At 41.4% G+C, this 20,030-nt stretch overlaps 1 protein-coding gene across 4 annotated transcripts in view; it reads right to left on the bottom strand.

Annotated features, from left to right (window-relative positions):
- Positions 1-17,933: 17,933 nt before the first annotated feature.
- The window catches only part of fat3a (FAT atypical cadherin 3a), a 200,281-nt gene continuing 198,184 nt past the window's right edge, over positions 17,934-20,030 (bottom strand). For 3 of the 4 annotated variants that reach the window (XM_060943363.1, XM_060943364.1, XM_060943362.1), the window contains 2 exons: positions 19,322-19,357; positions 17,934-18,715 (listed from right to left, as the gene is read on the bottom strand). In XM_060943363.1, coding sequence (XP_060799346.1) covers positions 18,222-18,715; positions 19,322-19,357 — 530 coding nt within the window. In that variant the 3' untranslated portion in view covers positions 17,934-18,221. The remainder of the gene's footprint in view (positions 18,716-19,321; positions 19,358-20,030) is intronic. The other variant, XM_060943365.1, reaches the window with a different exon arrangement.

The raw sequence follows: 20,030 nt of genomic DNA on the forward strand, positions 1-20,030 counted from the left end.
CAGTTCAGATCACCATGGACTAAGAGGCTGCTATCCAAGAAATAAACCCCTGCTCCAAAATTGACACCTTCAAGTTTAACTAAAGTTTGAAGCTGACCATACGGACAAAGAAAAAGCCTTCTGGAGGAAAGCTGTATGGTCAGATGAGACAAAGATTGAGTTCTTTGGCCACAATGACCACCATGTACAGAGGGATACTGTACCAGCTGGTGGTGGTGGTAGGATCATCATGCTCTGGGGCTGTTTTGCTGCCAGTGGAACTGGTTCATTGCACAAAGTGGATGGAATAATGAAGAAGGAGGACTACCTCAGAATTCTTCAGCATAAACCATCAGAAACTTGAACACGACTTGGGACTTGGGAGTTACAACAGGACAATGAATCCAAACACGCATCAGAGCTGGTTGTGGAGGATAAAGCAGGCTAACATTAAACTTAAAACAAGTCCTAACTTCAGCCCTATTGAAAATATATGGACCGTGCTTATAAGTCGAGTCCATGCCAAGAAAAAAAATTAATTGAACTCTATCAATTTTACTATGAAGAGTCATGAAATATCCAACCAGAATTCTGCCAGAAGCTTGTTCATGGTAAACAAAAATGTTTGGTCAAGGCAAATCTTGCGAAGGGACATTTTACCCAAATATTAGGTGTGCTGTATGTATAATTTTGACCCTGTGTTGATTTTAGAAAACCCAAAGAAAATTAAAACTTGTGCACCAAATTCTCGTGTTTTTTTTAATTAAAGCTGTATGCTGTACAATCATTCTGCCACAGAAAAAGAACAGTTCAAAGAAATTACTGAAAGCCCAAATATTGCCATGCCGATCATATCCAAGATGACTGCTTGTAAACTTCTGACCACAACTCTATATATTTGTTTATTTTTGCTCCACAAATGGAAATAGATCCTGAAGATGTTACGCTCATGTTATAGCCTGCCGGCTAGCTGGCTAACTAGCTCACATTGATTTGTACAATACCGTTAAAGGTGCTTCCAATCAAATTGTCTTTACTTCTTCATTTTCATGTTCATCTGACAAGCTTTCAAATATTATGTCAGAAGTAATATTCATGAAAAATGTATCGTTTGCCATGTCCGCTCCCAATACCCCTAACGCCACTGGAGTAATGTTCAGTCAGAATGTTGATAGAAGTGGAATTTTACATGGTGAATACAGATGAGTGATACACATTGTGAAACATCCCAAGGTGGTTATAGTAAATATAAGCACCCTAAATCATGTGAAGTAACTGTTGTACTGTTTGTATTGTCAACCAAAATAAATGGACCCAATATAAATGCTTGAGGAACTCCTTTAATAGTATGCATGTATCGCAGGTTATTAAATGTCATCCAAAGCACATAGGTTATATTTAATACAAATCCAAGGTTCATACTTGATCAAGCCCAGCAGGCTTGATTTGTATCTTTTTCATCTACAATATCCTAGCCAGGACTCGTATCTCTATTTTTTTTTTTTTTGAGATGGGTTTCCTTTTGCCTCTTACTGCTTAATGCATTTCAGAACGCAGTTTTGCCTCAGTCTTCACAGCTACATTCATGTGTGTGTGTGTGTGTGTGTGTGTGTGTGAGAGAGAGAGAGTGTGAGATAAAGCTCTAAAACTTTCTTGTGCTTTCTGTCATGAAACCTGACAAATATCTTTAGATACACATGCAGTGTATAAGCCTCATAAGTATATAAGCAGTATATAACCCCTCACAGTGTGTATGCATTTTGAACATTTGGCATTTTTAATAATACATTTTATTAGCTTTTTTTTTGCCTTTATTTGAAGTGCCCATACCACACAGTGAATCTTATTATGATATAATAAAAAAAGAAACAAACAGGAATATGAGTAAGAAAAAGATTGAAGATGAGAATATAAAAGGATCCCATTTCTCTATAATTATAACTTTTTTTCTTGTCTTGCATCCTCTTTATCATATTATACAATAAGGTTTAGTGCGGTATCAATATTTACTGCTCTTGTCATTTTAAGGACTACTGAAGCACAAAAATTATGAATTGAATTTCATTATTGATTGTAGCCTGTAGTCTCTTACTTCAGCTTCACTGATTTCACTTATAAATGATCTGCATATCAAAAAAGTCTGCCTTCATGTTATATTGTTTTCAGTCCATGTCATGTTTCAATTCAAGTCCATCTTTGTCATTGCCTTGTTACCTGACTGTGTTCACCTATTCTGTGTTAATCCTTGATTAGTTCGTCAATTTACTCTGTCATGAGGTAATCACTTCCAGTGCATTCATGCTTGTGTGAGAGAATTTTGTCTCTAGCTTGTGGTTTTAAACTTCAGAAGGTGTTGGGATTCCTGTAGCCCTTCTGTCTCTGGAGACACCAAAAGGTGTGAAGATCTCTGTCTCTGTATCCACAGTGTAACTACAGTTATCTTTTTGATCCATTGTTGACGAGGTTAGAAAGACTGCTCTCCCATTTCAATATTTTATGGGTCTCACACCTCCACACACACACACACACACACACACACACACACACACACACACACACACACACACACACACACACACACAATTTCAGCTTGCTACAATTTTTTGAGAGCATGGGTGAAATTGTTGAATCATTTAGCATGAATTTATGATTGATCTACAACCCTGATTCCAAAAAAGTTTGGACAAAGTACAAATTGTAAATAAAAACAGAATGCAATGATGTGGAAGTTTCAAAATTCCATATTTTATTCAGAATAGAACATAGATGACATATCAAATGTTTAAACTGAGAAAATGTATCATTTAAAGAGAAAAATTAGGTGATTTTAAATTTCATGACAACAACACATCTCAAAAAAGTTGGGACAAGGCCATGTTTCCCACTGTGAGACATCCCCTTTTCTCTTTACAACAGTCTGTAAACGTCTGGGGACTGAGGAGACAAGTTGCTCAAGTTTAGGGATAGGAATGTTAACCCATTCTTGTCTAATGTAGGATTCTAGTTGCTCAACTGTCTTAGGTCTTTTCTGTCGTATCTTCCGTTTTATGATGCGCCAAATGTTTTCTATGGGTGAAAGATCTGGACTGCAGGCTGGCCAGTTCAGTACCCGGACCCTTCTTCTACGCAGCCATGATGCTGTAATTGATGCAGTATGTGATTTGGCATTGTCATGTTGGAAAAGGCAAGGTCTTCCCTGAAAGAGACGTCGTCTGGATGGGAGCATATGTTGCTCTAGAACCTGGATATACCTTTCAGCATTGATGGTGTCTTTCCAGATGTGTAAGCTGCCCATGCCACACGCACTAATGCAACCCCATACCATCAGAGATGCAGGCTTCTGAACTGAGCGCTGATAACAACTTGGGTCGTCCTTCTCCTCTTTAGTCCGAATGACACGGCGTCCCTGATTTCCATAAAGAACTTCAAATTTTGATTCATCTGACCACAGAACAGTTTTCCACTTTGCCACAGTCCATTTTAAATGAGCTTTGGCCCAGAGAAGACATCTGCGCTTCTGGATCATGTTTAGATACGGCTTCTTCTTTGAACTATAGAGTTTTAGCTGGCAACGGCGGATGGCACGGTGAATTGTGTTCACAGATGATGTTCTCTGGAAATATTCCTGACCCCATTTTGTGATTTCCAATACAGAAGCATGCCTGTATGCGATGCAGTGCCGTCTAAGGGCCCAAAGATCATGGGTACCCAGTATGGTTTTCCGGCCTTGACCCTTATGCACAGAGATTCTTCTAGATTCTCTGAATCTTTTGATGATATTATGCACTGTAGATGATGATATGTTCAAACTCTTTGCAATTTTACACTGTCGAACTCCTTTCTGATATTGCTCCACTATTTGTCGGCGCAGAATTGGGGGATTGGTGATCCTCTTCCCATCTTTACTTCTGAGAGCCGCTGCCACGCCAAGATGCTCTTTTTATACCCAGTCATGTTAATGACCTATTGCCAATTGACCTAATGAGTTGCAATTTGGTCCTCCAGCTGTTCCTTTTTTGCACCTTTAACTTTTCCAGCCTCTTATTGCCCCTGTCCCAACTTTTTTGAGATGTGTTGCTGTCATGAAATTTCAAATGAGCCAATATTTGGCATGAAATTTCAAAATGTCTCACTTTCGACATTTGATATGTTGTCTATGTTCTATTGTGAATACAATATCAGTTTTTGAGATTTGTAAATTATTGCATTCCGTTTTTATTTTCAATTTGTACTTTGTCCCAACTTTTTTGGAATCAGGGTTGTACATGGGAAGGGGTGGTGTAGTGGTTAGCACTGTTGCCTCACTTCAAGAAGGTTTTGAGCCCAGCAGCCGACAGGGGCCTTTCTGTGTGGAGTTTGCATGTTCTCCCCGTGTCCGCGTGGGTTTCCTCTGGGTGCTCCGGTTTCCCCCACAGTCCAAAGACATGCAGGTTAGGTTAACTGGTGACTCTAAATTGACCGTAGGTGTGAATGTGAGTGTGAATGGTTGTGTGTCTCTATGTGTCAGCCCTGTGATGACCTGGCGACTTGTCCAGGGTGGACCCCGCCTCTTGCCCGTAGTCAGCTGGGATAGGCTCCAGCTTGCCTGCGACCCTGTAGAACAGGATAAGCGGCTACAGATAATGGATGGATGGATAGATGGATCTATGTGGGAGGTATTTTAACATGAAACTCCTTAAGCTGAGCCTAAGTACATAGAGTTTAAATGTTTAGAGTAGAGGTCTGCGCGGGTCGGATTTTTCAGTCCCGCGCCTGCCCGCGCCTGCATTGTGCAGTCCCACTCCCGCCCGTGCCCGCAAAGAATTATGATTTTCAGTCCCGCTCCCGCCCACGCCCACAAAAAAATTATGATTTTCAGTCCTGCTCCCGCCCGCGCCTCCCATATTTTGTCCCGCTCCCGCCCGCAAATCCCGCATGATGCAGACATTTGCGTTATTTCTCAGGAAAGTTCTTGTCTTGACACAGTGTGATGGTGCCCCGCCCCCTACTTTGAGTGGATTTCAGAATAAATATCTACAGCTCACGCTGTTATTATTTACCTTGTTTCAGAATTCAGCCTGTACTGTCTCTAATAATAATAATTAGTGCTGTCAAACGATTGAAATATTTAATCACGAATCGCACATTTTTATCATATGAGAAACCATTGTAATTCTCTGATCAGCATAAAAAAGTGAATGGGCTTGCTTTGTACTAATGGTGTTGTGTGTGGTTTTTTATTTGTTCATTTTTTTTATTGCAAAGCAGAGCTAGTAAGAGAAGTGAATTGATTTACTGCTTGCGTTAGTCTACAACTTTAGTCAGAGAGACATGTTACACAGTGACGGTAGGCTTGACTCAATGCTATCCCAGAAATCCTTCCTGTAATATGCAAATTTGGCCGCCTCTGATTGGACAGCCAAATTTGCATATTACAGGAAGGATTTCTGGGATAGCATTGAGTCAAGCCTACCGTCACTGTGTAACCTGTCTCTCTGACTAAAGTTGTAGACTAACGCAAGCCGTAAATCACCTCACTCATGGTTCTCTTGCTAGCTGGGTGTGAACTGCGAGTCATTAGAGTGATCAAAGGATTTCCCGTTAGGGTGATCAAAGGCAAATTTAAGGTGCTATTTCTCTGGCAATGTAACTCTCTCTGCAAATTTAGGCATCTTAAAATGTTTTTATTAATGCCAAATAAAATATCCAGTACAAATTATATATGATAAACATAAATTAATAATTTATACATTTTATTTCAAACACATTTTTAGTTAGCGGGACTGCAGCTTATCACCACTCCCGCCCGCGCCCGCGCCACATATGTGCACTCCCGCTCCCGCCCGTGCGCGCATATGTGCACTTCCAGTCCCACCCGCGCCCGCAATGAGCTTTCAAAATTTGTCCCGCGCCGCACTGCTTTGCGTCGGGTCCCGCGAGTCCCGCGGGAGTGCAGGGCTCTAGTTTAGAGGACCCCATGTATATGTGATCATCTTGTGTTCTCCACCACTGATTATCACTGTAAAGGCATTTCGCGTGACAAACACAGACTCGTCATTAAGTAGTAAAACCCTTTGAAGGCCAGATGGTAAATGCTAGATCGATAGCTAGCTAGCTTTATTAAACACAAGGTCCACTCAGTTGATGCTGGTTTCCATTGGAGATGTGTATAAACTTGTGATAATCTATATCTACATTATTAAATTTGTAAAATATATAACAAATATAAAATAAGTAATATACAATATAGTGAGACAAACATATTATTATGATTAATGATGAATAAAATTTGTATCTAAATAGCAGAAAATTGTTTCCACTAGTTAAGTCCATATTTCTTAGTCGTCTCAGAGTTTTTAACATCATCGGGCAGAGAATTATATTACACGACAGGTGAAAAAGCAAAAGTCCTGCGTCCTGATTTTGAGTTTATTTGCACGATATGAATCTTGTTTTTTGCTCTTGTTTTATAATTATGGACATCAGAGTTTTTAATAAAAACTCTAGTATGTTGGTTTTCTTTTGAAAAATAGCAGGAAATGTTTTAGCCAATCAGAAGTTGTCAAGTACATGAGAGAGGTGGCTGTATGTGCGGAAGTGTTTGGTTTAATAAAATGCATATATATACAAAAACACAAAAGGCAAACAATCCAAATCGGCAGGCAAGGTCATAAACGAGAAAACAGGCAAAGGGTCGGTCGAGGCGTAAACAGTATGTCGGAGGCAAAACGAGAACGAGAACTAGAAACAGGAACAAGAATAGAGAAACCAGGGAATACATGAACACAGGAAGAAAGGCTCGGTAATGTGCACTTAATGTAACGTAATACTTCGCATCACCTTTACATCAGCGCAGTCCTTAAATAGCACAACACACAGTTCTCTATTTGAGTTCAGGTGCGCCTTGTTCACGGCGTATGTGCTAGAGCTCACTCGGCGCGCGCGGCCTGAGGCGCACCTTCAGGTGCACACGCCACAGTGCGCAGGACTGACAGAAGTCTGTGTTTCAAAGAAAGAAAATCCTTTTACAATGACTTTAATAGAAACTGCCATTGTGGTCATGGGGTGGTCCTAGGGTGGGTCACCCAAAAAGGGACCCAACTTAAAAACTAATGGAAGAAACTTAGAGCTCGGTGTTTTCCAGGATTCACTCAGCACTTGCATTGGTTCTGTACATTAAAAGCATCATGTAAGTATCTTTTTGGCTACTTTTGAGTTACAGACTTCTACGACACTTGCTATGAGCTATGATTATGATTCATGGATTCAACTTAATAATAAAGCACACGCTGAGAACCTGCACTTGCATCTAGCGCATCGTGGACAAATGTTCCAGTTTGATTCAAGGAAATGGATGATATATAAATCCATGTGGAGCTCTGTTAATATTAAGCATCTTCAAAACAATTGAGAATTAGATATTGCACAGTCGCAATGTTATGGATTATGACCCAGTCTCCTCTGAATTTATTAAGCTAAATGGAGGCAGAGTTGGTGGAGTGGAAATGCTGAATGTCTTCATTAGTGAACATCCCAAAAGTGTGATCCAAGTCCACTGCTGCATTTAAAACACAGGCAGTAAACGTGAAAACCATAATCCACATCCAAACACACAGCATCCATCTTATTCTTATTAGTTCTTATTCTAGAAGGACACACTTACTGAGAATTATTGATTCATTACACAGTAATAATTGTCATAATGGGAACTATTATACAAAGTTGCCTTGAATAAAACAATTTCACTTCATGATATATTTTGCCCTGGAGGTGATTAGATGATTTGCCTCAGATCATGCACATTAAATAACTAGGGTACTTGATTTTAACGACCACTGATGAGTCAAACACAACTCCCTGACGGCTCCTGTATAACTGATATCTGAGAATTGGGTCCGTGTTTGAAATAATTGGACGGTAAAATGCTATGCAGAATCTGATCTAATCCATAAAGGAGAGCCTATTGGATAGTAATAACCAGTCAGCTGTAGCAAACAGCATGGTGAAAATCAATAAAAGGGGACTGTATGAGGCTGAATCTAATCACGTAAACTCCACACACTTTTTCTGAATAAAACAGCTCCATAAAGTCTTCAGCGCTCTATTGATCTTCTGCACGCTGAATAAATGAAGCTCTGAAAGCTCTACTGCTCCTGTCAAAGCTATAAAATCTTCATTAATATACAAGTGCGTGTGTTGCAAAAGGTCAAACGTCATTAACCTTATCAAACACCAGCCAGCGGAATTCTGGGGTGGAAACTGAGATTCAGATTAAGTCCATCACATCATGGATTAGAGATGAACGCCATTCTTCTGGAGAAATATTAAAACGTCTGTTTTGTCGGAATTAATTTCTTGTCAAAATAGTGTACCACTGAGGTTTATGGAGGGTCATGTGACCAGTTACTATGCCATGCTGGTACTTTTGTATAATGAAATGTTCCAGACTTTGAAGAACCAAGGATTTGTGGTTTTTGGTGAACAAAACATTCTCTATAGCATTTCTGTTTCCAATTAGAGTCAATCCTTCCTCTCTAAAGGCCTCTGCATGCTCTTGTGACAAGGCTTTCGCAGATAGCTTTTCGCAGACAGTTGTAATTTATCGTTGAGCGGGGAGTAATAGGCGTGCGCGATGTTATTCACCGGCACAACGCAAGGGGGCGCGAAGTCGCTAGGAGTAGTTGGTGGATGTGGTTAGTGGAGTGTTTATCCTCCGGTTACTTATAATGACTAGAACTTTTTTTTTTATAATGACTAGAACTGGAGTCGTATAGATGTACGTACTTCCTCAATCAACCGCTCTTCATGCTGCTCCATCTTTGCTCGTGTTTTTAAAAATGCCGGTCATGAAAACAAAACAAACCGGGAAAGTAGGGAAGCGGAAGTGCGTGTACAGCGGATGTAGAGTGGACCAATCAGAGCCCTCTTGTCTGCGGCGCTGTCTGCGAGGCTTCTGCGGTGGTCACAATTTTTGGGAGGTGCGCGCAGAGCGTCTGCGAAGGTGGGGGGGCTACGCAGACACTGTCTGCGACGCTATCTGCGAGGACTGGGTTGTCAGCATGAATTGGCCTTAATACACATCCCACATGGTGTATACTTATGGGATAAAAGCAGCATTGATGATCACGCTTCGCCCCGTATATCACGAGCATAATGTGATACCTTTTGGATTCGCCATGGCTTCACAAGGAACGAACCAAACAATGATGCTGGAAAGGAAACCAAAAGGAGATTCATTTTTAAACGAATGTTGGAAGGAGTCTCCATTTCTAACAGTCAGTCATGGGAAAGGATGGAGGGTGTTACATTTTGCGGTTTCAAAACAAAGTCAAGGAACAACTTTATATAATATAGTTTTAGCTGTTATCATGTAAAATCCTGTATTTTTTATCCTTTTACATTTGATTTTGTGGAATGACCATGCAGGGTTCTCCAGGAAATCTGAAGTAGCTAAAAAAAAGCAGTAGGTGGTGCTGGAATTTGCGGCGGCAAAGCTAAAGGTGTGCTAATGCTCAGGGGGATCTAGGGGCATGCCCTCCAGAAAATTTTGAGATTTCCATGCTTTCTGGTGCATTCTCAGCGAATAAATTACTAACCATTTCCCTGTAAAATGCTTGCAAAATATGTATGAAATTTCCCTCCAGGTGTGTGTTTTGCGCTTAGCTTTCTCAGTTCCCCTCTGTAGTACGCTGCCTGGCTCTGTAACATAACTACATACACTACGGCATGGTCACATGTTCCTGCTCAGCCAATCAGAGCGCAAGAATCGATCAACAAATATGGTCTCGCTTCCAGTCCTGACCTGAATTGAAAACAATTTTGTGGAGAAATAATTGGATTTGCAGCAAATCATGGGCAGTAGAGATGATAGAAATCACTTGAACATTGAAAGGCAAGTTTTTTTTGTTTTCTGGGATCGAGTAGCTGGCGCAGACTGTCTGTGTAATCAAATGAAAGTCCTTCCCACGCCATGTGGTGCATAGGGCAGTGCCGATCCCCATTTCCATAGCCCTCGGCCTCGGGTTACGGTGGGAGGCTAGTCCTCTGGTAACCACGAGAGTTTGACTCCTGACTCACATCTGTATTGCAGCGTGCCTTGCCAGACAGCAGTAGGTACCATTTTTATGATGGTCTTCGGTATGACCCGACCGTGAGTAGAACTCACAATCTCCCACTCGAGAGGCGGACACGCTAACCACCAGGCCAACTCGCAGTTAGACCATCTGTGTAGGCCGAGAAAACCACCAGTCGCCGACGCTTGTGGACATCTCTGACCATGAACCAAGCTAGTTCTTGTTCTCTCTTATCGATAAACAGTCATTCAGAATGAATGTAACGAAGAAACCATAAAGCATAAACTTTTGTTTTGAAGAATTTCCTGTGGTGGAAATCCTACCCACTGTCACAAAAAGCACCGAAACCGGACACTCCTTCTGCAATCTCGTTAGCGTAAACTTCACCATGTCAATATTTCTATTTATTTTCTTTATGCAGATTATACAGAGTGTCCACAATACAAGTCGTTACTATAGAAACGAAAACATATAAACAGAGCTGCTGTTAGAGAAAAGTAATCAACATTTTTGTACTCAAGAAATGAACAGCGCCGAGGTATAAATTTGTATATTTATATCGCGAACTGCGTTTTCTTGCGTTGTTGAGACTAAATGAGAAAATCCTTCCCATGGTTAACAAACTTTCTTTACTTTTGTTGCTCGGGTTGAGTTGAGAGTCAGTTCAGGTGAAAAATGTAGCATTAAAATTCACGCTGAGCAATTATTCAGAGCAGGATATCGAACCTGCCGTTCCTCAAGAATCCAATAACGCTGGCGCTGATAGCGAACACTCGGATGTGGAGTGTTGAGGTGGTGCATTTTAATGCAGAAGAAAAATAAGCACTGATTGCATTCTGGAGACGAGAACATGCAAACATACCAAAAACCTTTCGAGATTGGGAAAGTACGACTAAATAAATAAATAATAAAATAACGCTACAGGTCAATGTTGTGGTTCACAATGTTCCAGTGCACAATGGGAACTGCCTCCTACTTCCTGTTTTACTGAGACGCTGTAAGGACTTAAACTGCTTGAGGTGTGATGTTAAGGGAAAAAATACCAAGGAGAAAGTTTATTTATTTCTCTTACACCACAGTGTCGGGTCAATACCGGTGTTCTGATAAACTGTCCTACACGTCAATGCGTCCTACAAAGCCCCACTGCGCATGTGCAGAGCACAAAACGTAATTTCTTGGCATTTGAACAGATTTTTGTCCTACATCAGCTGTGCTATAAACGGTCCAGATTAACGGCGTGCATTCAATCTTTACTACTTAATCTAACATAATGCTGATTTCTAACCATCGCGTGAGTCTTGCAATACATCTGAAATATCTCATTTATTAATGTAGAAGCATATTCTGACGGGGTCATATGAGTTGTGAGAACGTCCTGCGGCGTCATTTGAATTGTAATAACGTCCTACGCTCATTTTAATAGAGCAAATGGTACTTGTGAATAGTGACAAAAAAAAACTATTAATTCTACATATTCTGACAGGGTCAATTGAAGAGTCAGAGCGTCCTAGATTCATATGAATGTAAAAGCATATTCTGACGGAGTCGTTTGAATTGTCAGGACGTCCTACATTAATATATGAATGTAAAAGCATATTCTGACGGAGTCGTTTGAATTGTCAGAACGTCCTACATTCATATGAATTCTGACAGGGTTGGTGGACGTTGTATCAGTGTAGAAGCATGTTCTTTGCAGAGGGAAAAACCGCAAACTATGACTAAAAGTTAAAGTTGAATCACACTGTAGGATTTCCTGCAATGTAGGACTGCTCGACAGACATGTCTGACGTCCCCTCCTACCGTAGGACGCTTCACGGATGTAGGACCGTTTATCAGAACACCGGAACTGGTGTCCAACTACAACTCCCAAGAGACACTGCGACCTACAAACATGGCCGCCATTATGGCTCCACACACACACACACACATACACACACACACACTCCAGCACATTATTGATCAATCAGACCTGGACTCAATCACACACCCAATCAGCAACAACAACAAGAAAAAAACTGTCAAGACGTTGCAATTAAATTTCTCAAGATTATTTTTAATTTCTGCGTTGATTAAAAAAACAAACCGACAAGTTAAAAAAATGCACATTTATACACTTTTCTTTCTTTTCTTTTAAAGATTAGAGTTCTTTTAATACTGACAAGATGAACAGCATGTCGGGAGGAATGATAAAAAACACACACTTCCTCTGCAGACAGGAAGTACACAATATTTCTTTTTTTTTAATAAAATGAAGCTGATGATCCTATAGAGAAGAGAGATGAGTCTAAACAAAAAGGATGAGAAGAATCAGCATACTCAGAAATATGTGCGTGTGTATGAGAGAGAGAGAGAGAGAGAGAGAGAGAGAGAGAGAGAGATCTTCATCCTTAGCTGGCTCTCAGGTCAAGTTCATATCTCTAAACAAATTCAGTATTTGATGATCCAAACCAAACTGAAGAAGCTATATACAACACTGGAGAACATCTTTGATGGGACAAGTGTGTTCCGAGTCTGTTCGTCTTTCTCGGGTGTGTACATTAAGAATTACGTTGATTTCCTAACAATTTTGTCCGGGTTCACCTTTAAACACACACGAAGAGCAGAATGAACAAGAGGAAAGGGTTATTTCTCTCAGGTGTGTCGGGAAACTAAAATGTAAAGAAAAAAAATCCAAAAATGAAAAAAAAAACAGGATGTTTGTTTATTATTTAATGATTTTACAGTCTTCCTTTGCTTCCAGACACACCTTTGATTTGGGGGGAGACCCATCTTTCATCCAGTATGTTAGTCTACGGTCACACTACAGCTCGCGATGGGTTTGCGAATACTTGGCGATGAGAAATTGTTCTTGTTGCCACCAATTGTGTGATGCACGGCGAATGTTCTGAGCTTCATGAGTTGTTTTTTTTTTTTGCTGTGTCTCCGCCTCCTGAGTGGCCAAAAACATTGTGAACAATTTCAATGCATGGATAGAAATTTGCTGCCGATGTTTTCATCGGCAAACTCAGCGGTGAATACTCACAGATGGGTTTGGGAAAACTTCCTGAAGCTCGGGGAAACATTGCCACCAAATGCCTCATTCTCATCAAAACCCATCGCTAAGCATCGCAATGTCGCTGTAGTGTGAACCTTAGCAAGCGCCGAGAGGCGTGTCAATGACGTACGGGGAAAATCCTTAAGTTTAATATCCGAAAAACACACCTGAGCAAAGATTTCCAGGTGCAGAGTGTTACCTGTGTCAGGTGTGTGAAGCTGAGGTGAAGGAAAGAAAAGTCAGAAATTTATCACCTTTTGATCACAAATAAGAAAATGAGACAGTTTTTTTTTTTTTTTTACGGAGACCGGCAATTAATATTCAATTTTACTTTTTACAAAATAGAAATTGCAAACAAAGGATTGATTTGCAAAAAAAAAAAGTTAAAAAACAAACCACGCCCAGATTGCCCATATTCTTATCAATTTTCTTTTCTTTTTTTCCCTCACCCAAAACAGGAACTTCACAACTGTTTAACGTTTATCTGTGAAGCTGAAATGTTATATATACACTACCGTTCAAAAGTTTGGGGTCACCCAGACAATTTAGTGTTTTCCATGAAAAGTCACACTTTTATTTCCCACCATAAGTTGTAAAATGAATAGAAAATCTAGTCGAGACCTTTTTCTGGCCATTTTGAGCATTTAATCGACCCCACAAATGTGATGCTCCAGAAACTCAATCTGCTCAAAGGAAGGTCAGTTTTATAGCTTCTCTAAAGAGCTCAACTGTTTTCAGCTGTGCTAACATGATTGTACAAGGGTTTTCTAATCATCCATTAGCCTTCTGAGGCAATGAGCAAACACATTGTACCATTAGAACACTGGAGTGAGAGTTGCTGGAAATGGGCCTCTATACACCTATGGAGATATTGCACCAAAAACCACACATTTGCAGCTAGAATAGTCATTTACCACATTAGCAATGTATAGAGTGGATTTCTGATTAGTTTAAAGTGATCTTCATTGAAAAGAACAGTGCTTTTCTTTCAAAAATAAGCACATTTCAAAGTGACCCCAAACTTTTGAACGGTAGCGTATATATAAAAAAAAGGCAAGAAAAAGTTAATTCTGCGTTTCTGATGGACGCGTTTTTTTGTTTGATGATGTCATCATGTGCACTGATTTCACTCAGGTGTGTTTGGAGCTGAAAAGGAAGAACGAAAGAAAATCCTAAAAGAAAAAGAACAACAACAACAACACTTAACTGATCATCAGTGTTTCATCAGATTATCCGTTTTTGTTTCCTTTGTCACTTTTAATGAGGTAATTAAATGCACATAACATTTAAAATTGTCTGTTCGAAGCCAAAACGGGATAAAAATCGTTCCCTGATGAAAAAAAAAGACAAAAATTCCCAAAATTCAAGTTCCTCAGTAATTTGGATGAACCCAGCAGAGTCATGTAGACCTGTTCATTAATTTTGCTCAGGTCTAATTTTGAGTTAAAACAATAAAATTCTTCTTCTGGTTTTTTTAATGTTTTTTTTTTTTGTGACGTGGCAGCTCTCAGGTGAGTTTTCAAGCTCAAACTGGGAAAACATTTGATCCAAAAGAGAAAAACTCCTTTGCTCAGATGTGTTTCGGAATTTTGTTTGAATTTGAACTGAACAACCCCCCCCCCAAAAAAAAAAAATAAATAAAAAAAAAATAAAATTAACATTAATAAATCAGGGTGGCATGGTGGTGTAGTGGTTAGCGCAAGAAGGTCCGGGTTCGAGCTTTCTGTGCAGAGTTTGCATGTTCTCCCCGTGACCGCGTGGGTTTCCTCCGGGTGCTCCGGTTTCCGCCACAGTCCAAAGACATGCAGGTTAGGTTAACTGGTGACTCTAAGGCTACATCCACACGACAATGGCAACGAGATTTTTTTTTTTAAAATATCGCGTCCACATGGGCAACGGATCAGTAAAATATCAGGTTCATATGGCAACGCAACGCTTGCTGAAAACGATGCAATACACATGCCACACCTCTACGTGCGCTGTCCCATCGGAGACACCAGAACAATAGAAGAAGTAGGACGCATGCGCATAAACCCCTTCTTCTGTAGCATCAGCCACATAAAGTTTTGATTATTAATCAGTAATGTAAAATAGTATCTGTTGTCTAAGACACTTATTTATATTTCATATTAAAACGTCTATGTAAATTAATACATAGAAAGCCTGGCCAGGCGCTGAACGTTCTTCTGCCTTCACTTTAAGAGAAATTCAGGGCGAGCATGAGCCTAGGTTCTTCCCTGTCACTGTCACACGTGCACACCTTCTCACTCCCTGTCCTATGGATATAGTCCCTTTAAATCACGTGCTCGTTTTTTGAATGGAGACGCGGAAAGAGGAATGAATGGGGGTAGATGGAAGCCGGTACGCCAACATTCTGAGATCCTCCAGAATTCTTTAATGGTCCGGAATAAATTGAATGCTACACGTTGATGGATTACTTTGTTCTTCTACGCCCTTTTTGAGGAATGTATTGTTGGACTTAAACCAACATCTGAAGAGGTGAGATCGCTCCTTTTTTTTCCCTATTTTTGCTGGCGGGATTGTCATGTGGTTGTGACGTCATCGTAAACAAATCCGTTCTACTCATCCAGACGACTTTGCAACGGCGCCGTTGCCAGATTTTTCCACTCTGGAACCCGTTCTCAAAAGATTTAGTTTTGGGGCACCCAAAACGCCAGTGCCATGTGGACGCCAGGCCGAACCGATAAACAATTTTATCAGATTCACCTGAATCCGTTGCCGTGTGGACAGGGCCTTAAATTGAGCGTAGGTGTGAATGTGAGTGTGAATGGTTGTCTGTGTCTATGTGTCAGCCCTGTGATGACCTGGCGACTTGTCCAGGGTGTACCCCGCCTTTCGCCCGTAGTCAGCTGGGATAGGCTCCAGCTTGCCTGCGACCCTGTAGAACAGGATAAAGCGGCTACAGATAATGAGATGAGATTAATAAATCGTCCTTTTTCCGCCATTTTTGTTCATTCAGCTTTTGATTTGGCCATCAAGTTGTGTCTGATTATGTCATCATCATCATCATCATCATAAATACCAAACAAACCCGAGACATGTTTTTTGCTCAGATGGATCCTGAAGATGAAGAAGAAAAATTATCCAAAAAAAAAAATCACAAAATTTAAAATTTTGTCATTTTTGGTCTCTTTTTTTTAAAATTATACTTTATTTCCTCTTTCTTTTCTTCTCTTCCCTTCTCTTTCTCTCAGGTGTGTTTTGAATCCAAAAATGCAACAAAAACCGTAAAAAAAAAATTAAATGAACAAAATCACCAGATAAGGAAAAAAAAATCCTAACTTTCACTTGTGTCTGATGATGCCATCAGATGACAAACGGTGGTGTACGTGGACATTAGTACCGTACGTCTCCAGTCCTCAGTAAAACCCGTAAATTTTCCATCGCTTGGTCGTGCACCTTTTTGACGCAAGTGAGAAATTGCTTCATGTGCGGATACTTGCGACGGCGATGTTTTGTTGCTTGCGACAGATTGTAGATATCAAACATGCTTGAAATTCTGCGACAAAAAAAAAATCGCCAGTCGCTGACCTGTTGCAGAGATATCGCCGCGTGTGCGTGTGTTTGCGATAACGAAGTGATCGCCTTCAAAAGCTAAGCCAATCCCCGCCCGCAAAGTAGTCACGTGATTTCTATGTAACTTGCATCCTCCTGCCCAAATCGCCCACTGGTTGCAGATAACGCGCACACGCAGCTACCCGAGAAGGGAAACTTGCGTACAAAAATCGCAATACGCTTGCGATGAGAAGTCGCCCGTGTGCGCCGGGCTTCATTTGTGTACTCTCTCACCTGAGACCTGTTTCTTTGGTCCGGTGCGGTCCGAAGAGAAAAATGTGACAAAAGAAAAAAAACCCACACATACACACACAAAAAGGATAAAAATTCCGCAATTTCTGGTGTGCTTGATGATGTCATCATTTCAGGTTGCATGTCTCTAGTCATTGCTAATTGAAACAGAACAAAAAAATCCCACGTTTGAATATTCTCTCTCTCTCTCTCTCTCTCTCTCTCTTACTTTCGTGTCTCTCTTTCCTTTATCATTTTTTCTTCCTTTCTCTGTTTCACAAAAAAAGGTGGAGTTAGTGTGTCCCTGTAACTCACTCGCTCCTTATCACCGTAATGAGTTGTTTTTTTAAATTCATTCATCTTTCTTTCTTTCCATCTCTCCATTTCTCCTCCTCTCCGTTTTTTCCATTCTCAAGCTTTTTCTTTAATCTGGCTTTTTCATTTCCAGCTCTCACGTGTCGTGTATCGTACGATACTTACTATATACATGGCCTGCGAGATTGAATAAGACTTTTTGCTTTGTGTACACACACACACACACACACACACACACACACACACACACACACACACACACACACACACACACAGATGCTAACAATATGGCTTTCTGATATACAAATGAAAGGAACAATAGACAGTCTTAATATCTTACAGAAACTTACAAGTGAGTTGCCCTCCTGCTTTTTCTCTGTCTGTCTGTCTGTCTGTCTGTCTCACACACACACACACACACACACACACACACACACACACACACACACACACACACACACACACACACAGCATCCCAATGATGTTGGACAGCTTGAAAAATAGATTGCTATTTGTGGAGCAGACGTTCAACAAAGCAAGATTTCTCCCTGCAGTGAAGACAGACAGCAGGTGAGAGTAAGACAGAGAGATGGATAGAGAGTGAGACAGAAAGAGAAATAAAAATCAGATCTATTGGAACATTGTACACTGAACTCTGGCATCTTAGTGCAAAAACAAAAACACAAAGCAATTAAGAATCGAGACATCTGGTTTAAAAACATTCGATGAGTTGTGCTGTTGTGCTGTACAAAAGTCCACTGACACACACACACACACACACACACACACACACACACACACACACACACACACACACACACACATAATGGGAGTATGATGTGAGCAGGAGATTTGTCTCTCACACACACACACACACACACACACACACACACACACACACACACACACACACACACACATCTCTGTTCATCAACATCAAAAGTCACATGATTCCCTAACGTGTGCATGACTTCCTGTTTGCTAGTTTCAGTCTTAGTGTGTGTGTGTGTGTGTGTATTTGGGGAGGAGGGAAATCACACTTCAGTCTGTTGTGTGTATGGCTGCGTCTGTGCTTCCTCCAAACTGTCCAAACTTCCTCCAGTTTCGGAATCCTCGAACCCAAAGGGGGCGGAGACATCGGACACGGAGGATGTTTTGATTGACAGCCGCTCGTCCCCGCTTGCAAAAGCATTCAGCTCCGCCCCCTCGGATCCAAGCGGCAGCTGATGAGGAGGAAGATACTGGCTCGGGTGGAAGTGTGGCCGGGCTCTGCTCAGTGTACTCGCAGTGGAAACGGGTTGACTGACAGGGACCGTGTCTGGCATGTAATCTTCTCCGGGAAGGGGCGGCGGCAGTCGGTCACGTGACACAAAATCCTCGTCCTGAGGGGGTGGATACTCGCTGTCGACGTCAAAGCCACCTAAGTAGTAGTCCGACTCCAAAGCCACGCCCACGTCTCCCGGCGTTGTTTCCTTGATGTCGGAGAGCCTCGTCGTCGGCAGCCAATCAGAAGTGTCCCAGTGGTACGCTGTAGAGAAAGAACAGCCTATCAGATCATGTTCCGTGTGCAAACGTTAGGTTTCGGCATGCGAACTTTCACAGCGTGCAACAGCAGGAGGGCGGGGCATGCCTGTGGAACAGCCATGAGGTCATGAGGTCAAAGGGTCACATTCTGCAATCGAAAATGCAATCGAAAACGGATGCATGCAGCAATGTGTGAACGCACAGAAGCGCAGGGACACACACACACATTGTGTACACACGCACAAACGGTTCACATCCTAATCCTGACCATCTGAGACCATCCACAACAAACACACAGACAGGAAGAGGAGACAGACAGACAGACAGACAGATACGGAGCAGAAGTGCAGCCACTTGACATTTCCCAGAATGCATTCCGTCAGCAGTACAGAACAATGTGAAGGGGGGGGGGGAGGGAGGAACAGAGAGAGAGAGAGAGAGAGAGAGAGAGAGAGAGGGAAGAGGGAGGGGGGGCAAGGGAGAGAGAAAGGGGGAGGGAGGGAGAGAGAGAGTGAGGGAGGAGGAAGAGAGAGAGAGAGAGGGACAGAGAGAGAGAGGGGGAGGGAGGGAGGGACAGAGAGGGGAGAGAGAGAGAGAGAGAGAGATTCACCTCTGCTGTAGGTTTGACCTTGGTCCATTACGGAGACTGGTAGTTAGAGGAGAGACAGAAGTGTGGATCAGCGCAATGCTCACTGCACCACTTTGTGTGTGTGTGTGTGTGTGTGTGTGTGTGTGTGAGATCCCCCCAACCATCTGACTATTGACTACACTATAAAAACCTTTGAAACACACACACACACACACACACACACACACACACACACACACACACACACACACACACACACTCTTATCAGCAAACCTAAAGTTACTGCTTCACTCTGACTGTCACTAAGTACTGACACATTAAATAAAAATAAATAAAATAAAGTTGTTATTCACAATAGAACATAGACAACATATCAAATGTCGAAAGTGAGACATTTTGAAATTTCATGCCAAATATTGGCTCATTTGAAATTTCATGACAGCAACACATCTCAAAAAAGTTGGGACAGGGGCAATAAGAGGCTGGAAAAGTTAAAGGGACAAAAAAGGAACAACTGGAGGACCAAATTGCAACTCATTAGGTCAATTGGCAATAGGTCATTAACATGACTGGGTATAAAAAGAGCATCTTGGAGTGGCAGCGGCTCTCAGAAGTAAAGATGGGAAGAGGATCACCAATCCCCCTAATTCTGCGCCGACAAATAGTGGAGCAATATCAGAAAGGAGTTCGACAGTGTAAAGTTGCAAAGAGTTTGAACATATCATCATCT

This window comes from Neoarius graeffei, chromosome 16 (genome assembly GCF_027579695.1).
Source record: "Neoarius graeffei isolate fNeoGra1 chromosome 16, fNeoGra1.pri, whole genome shotgun sequence".
In the NCBI taxonomy this organism is placed as follows: Eukaryota; Metazoa; Chordata; class Actinopteri; order Siluriformes; family Ariidae; genus Neoarius; species Neoarius graeffei.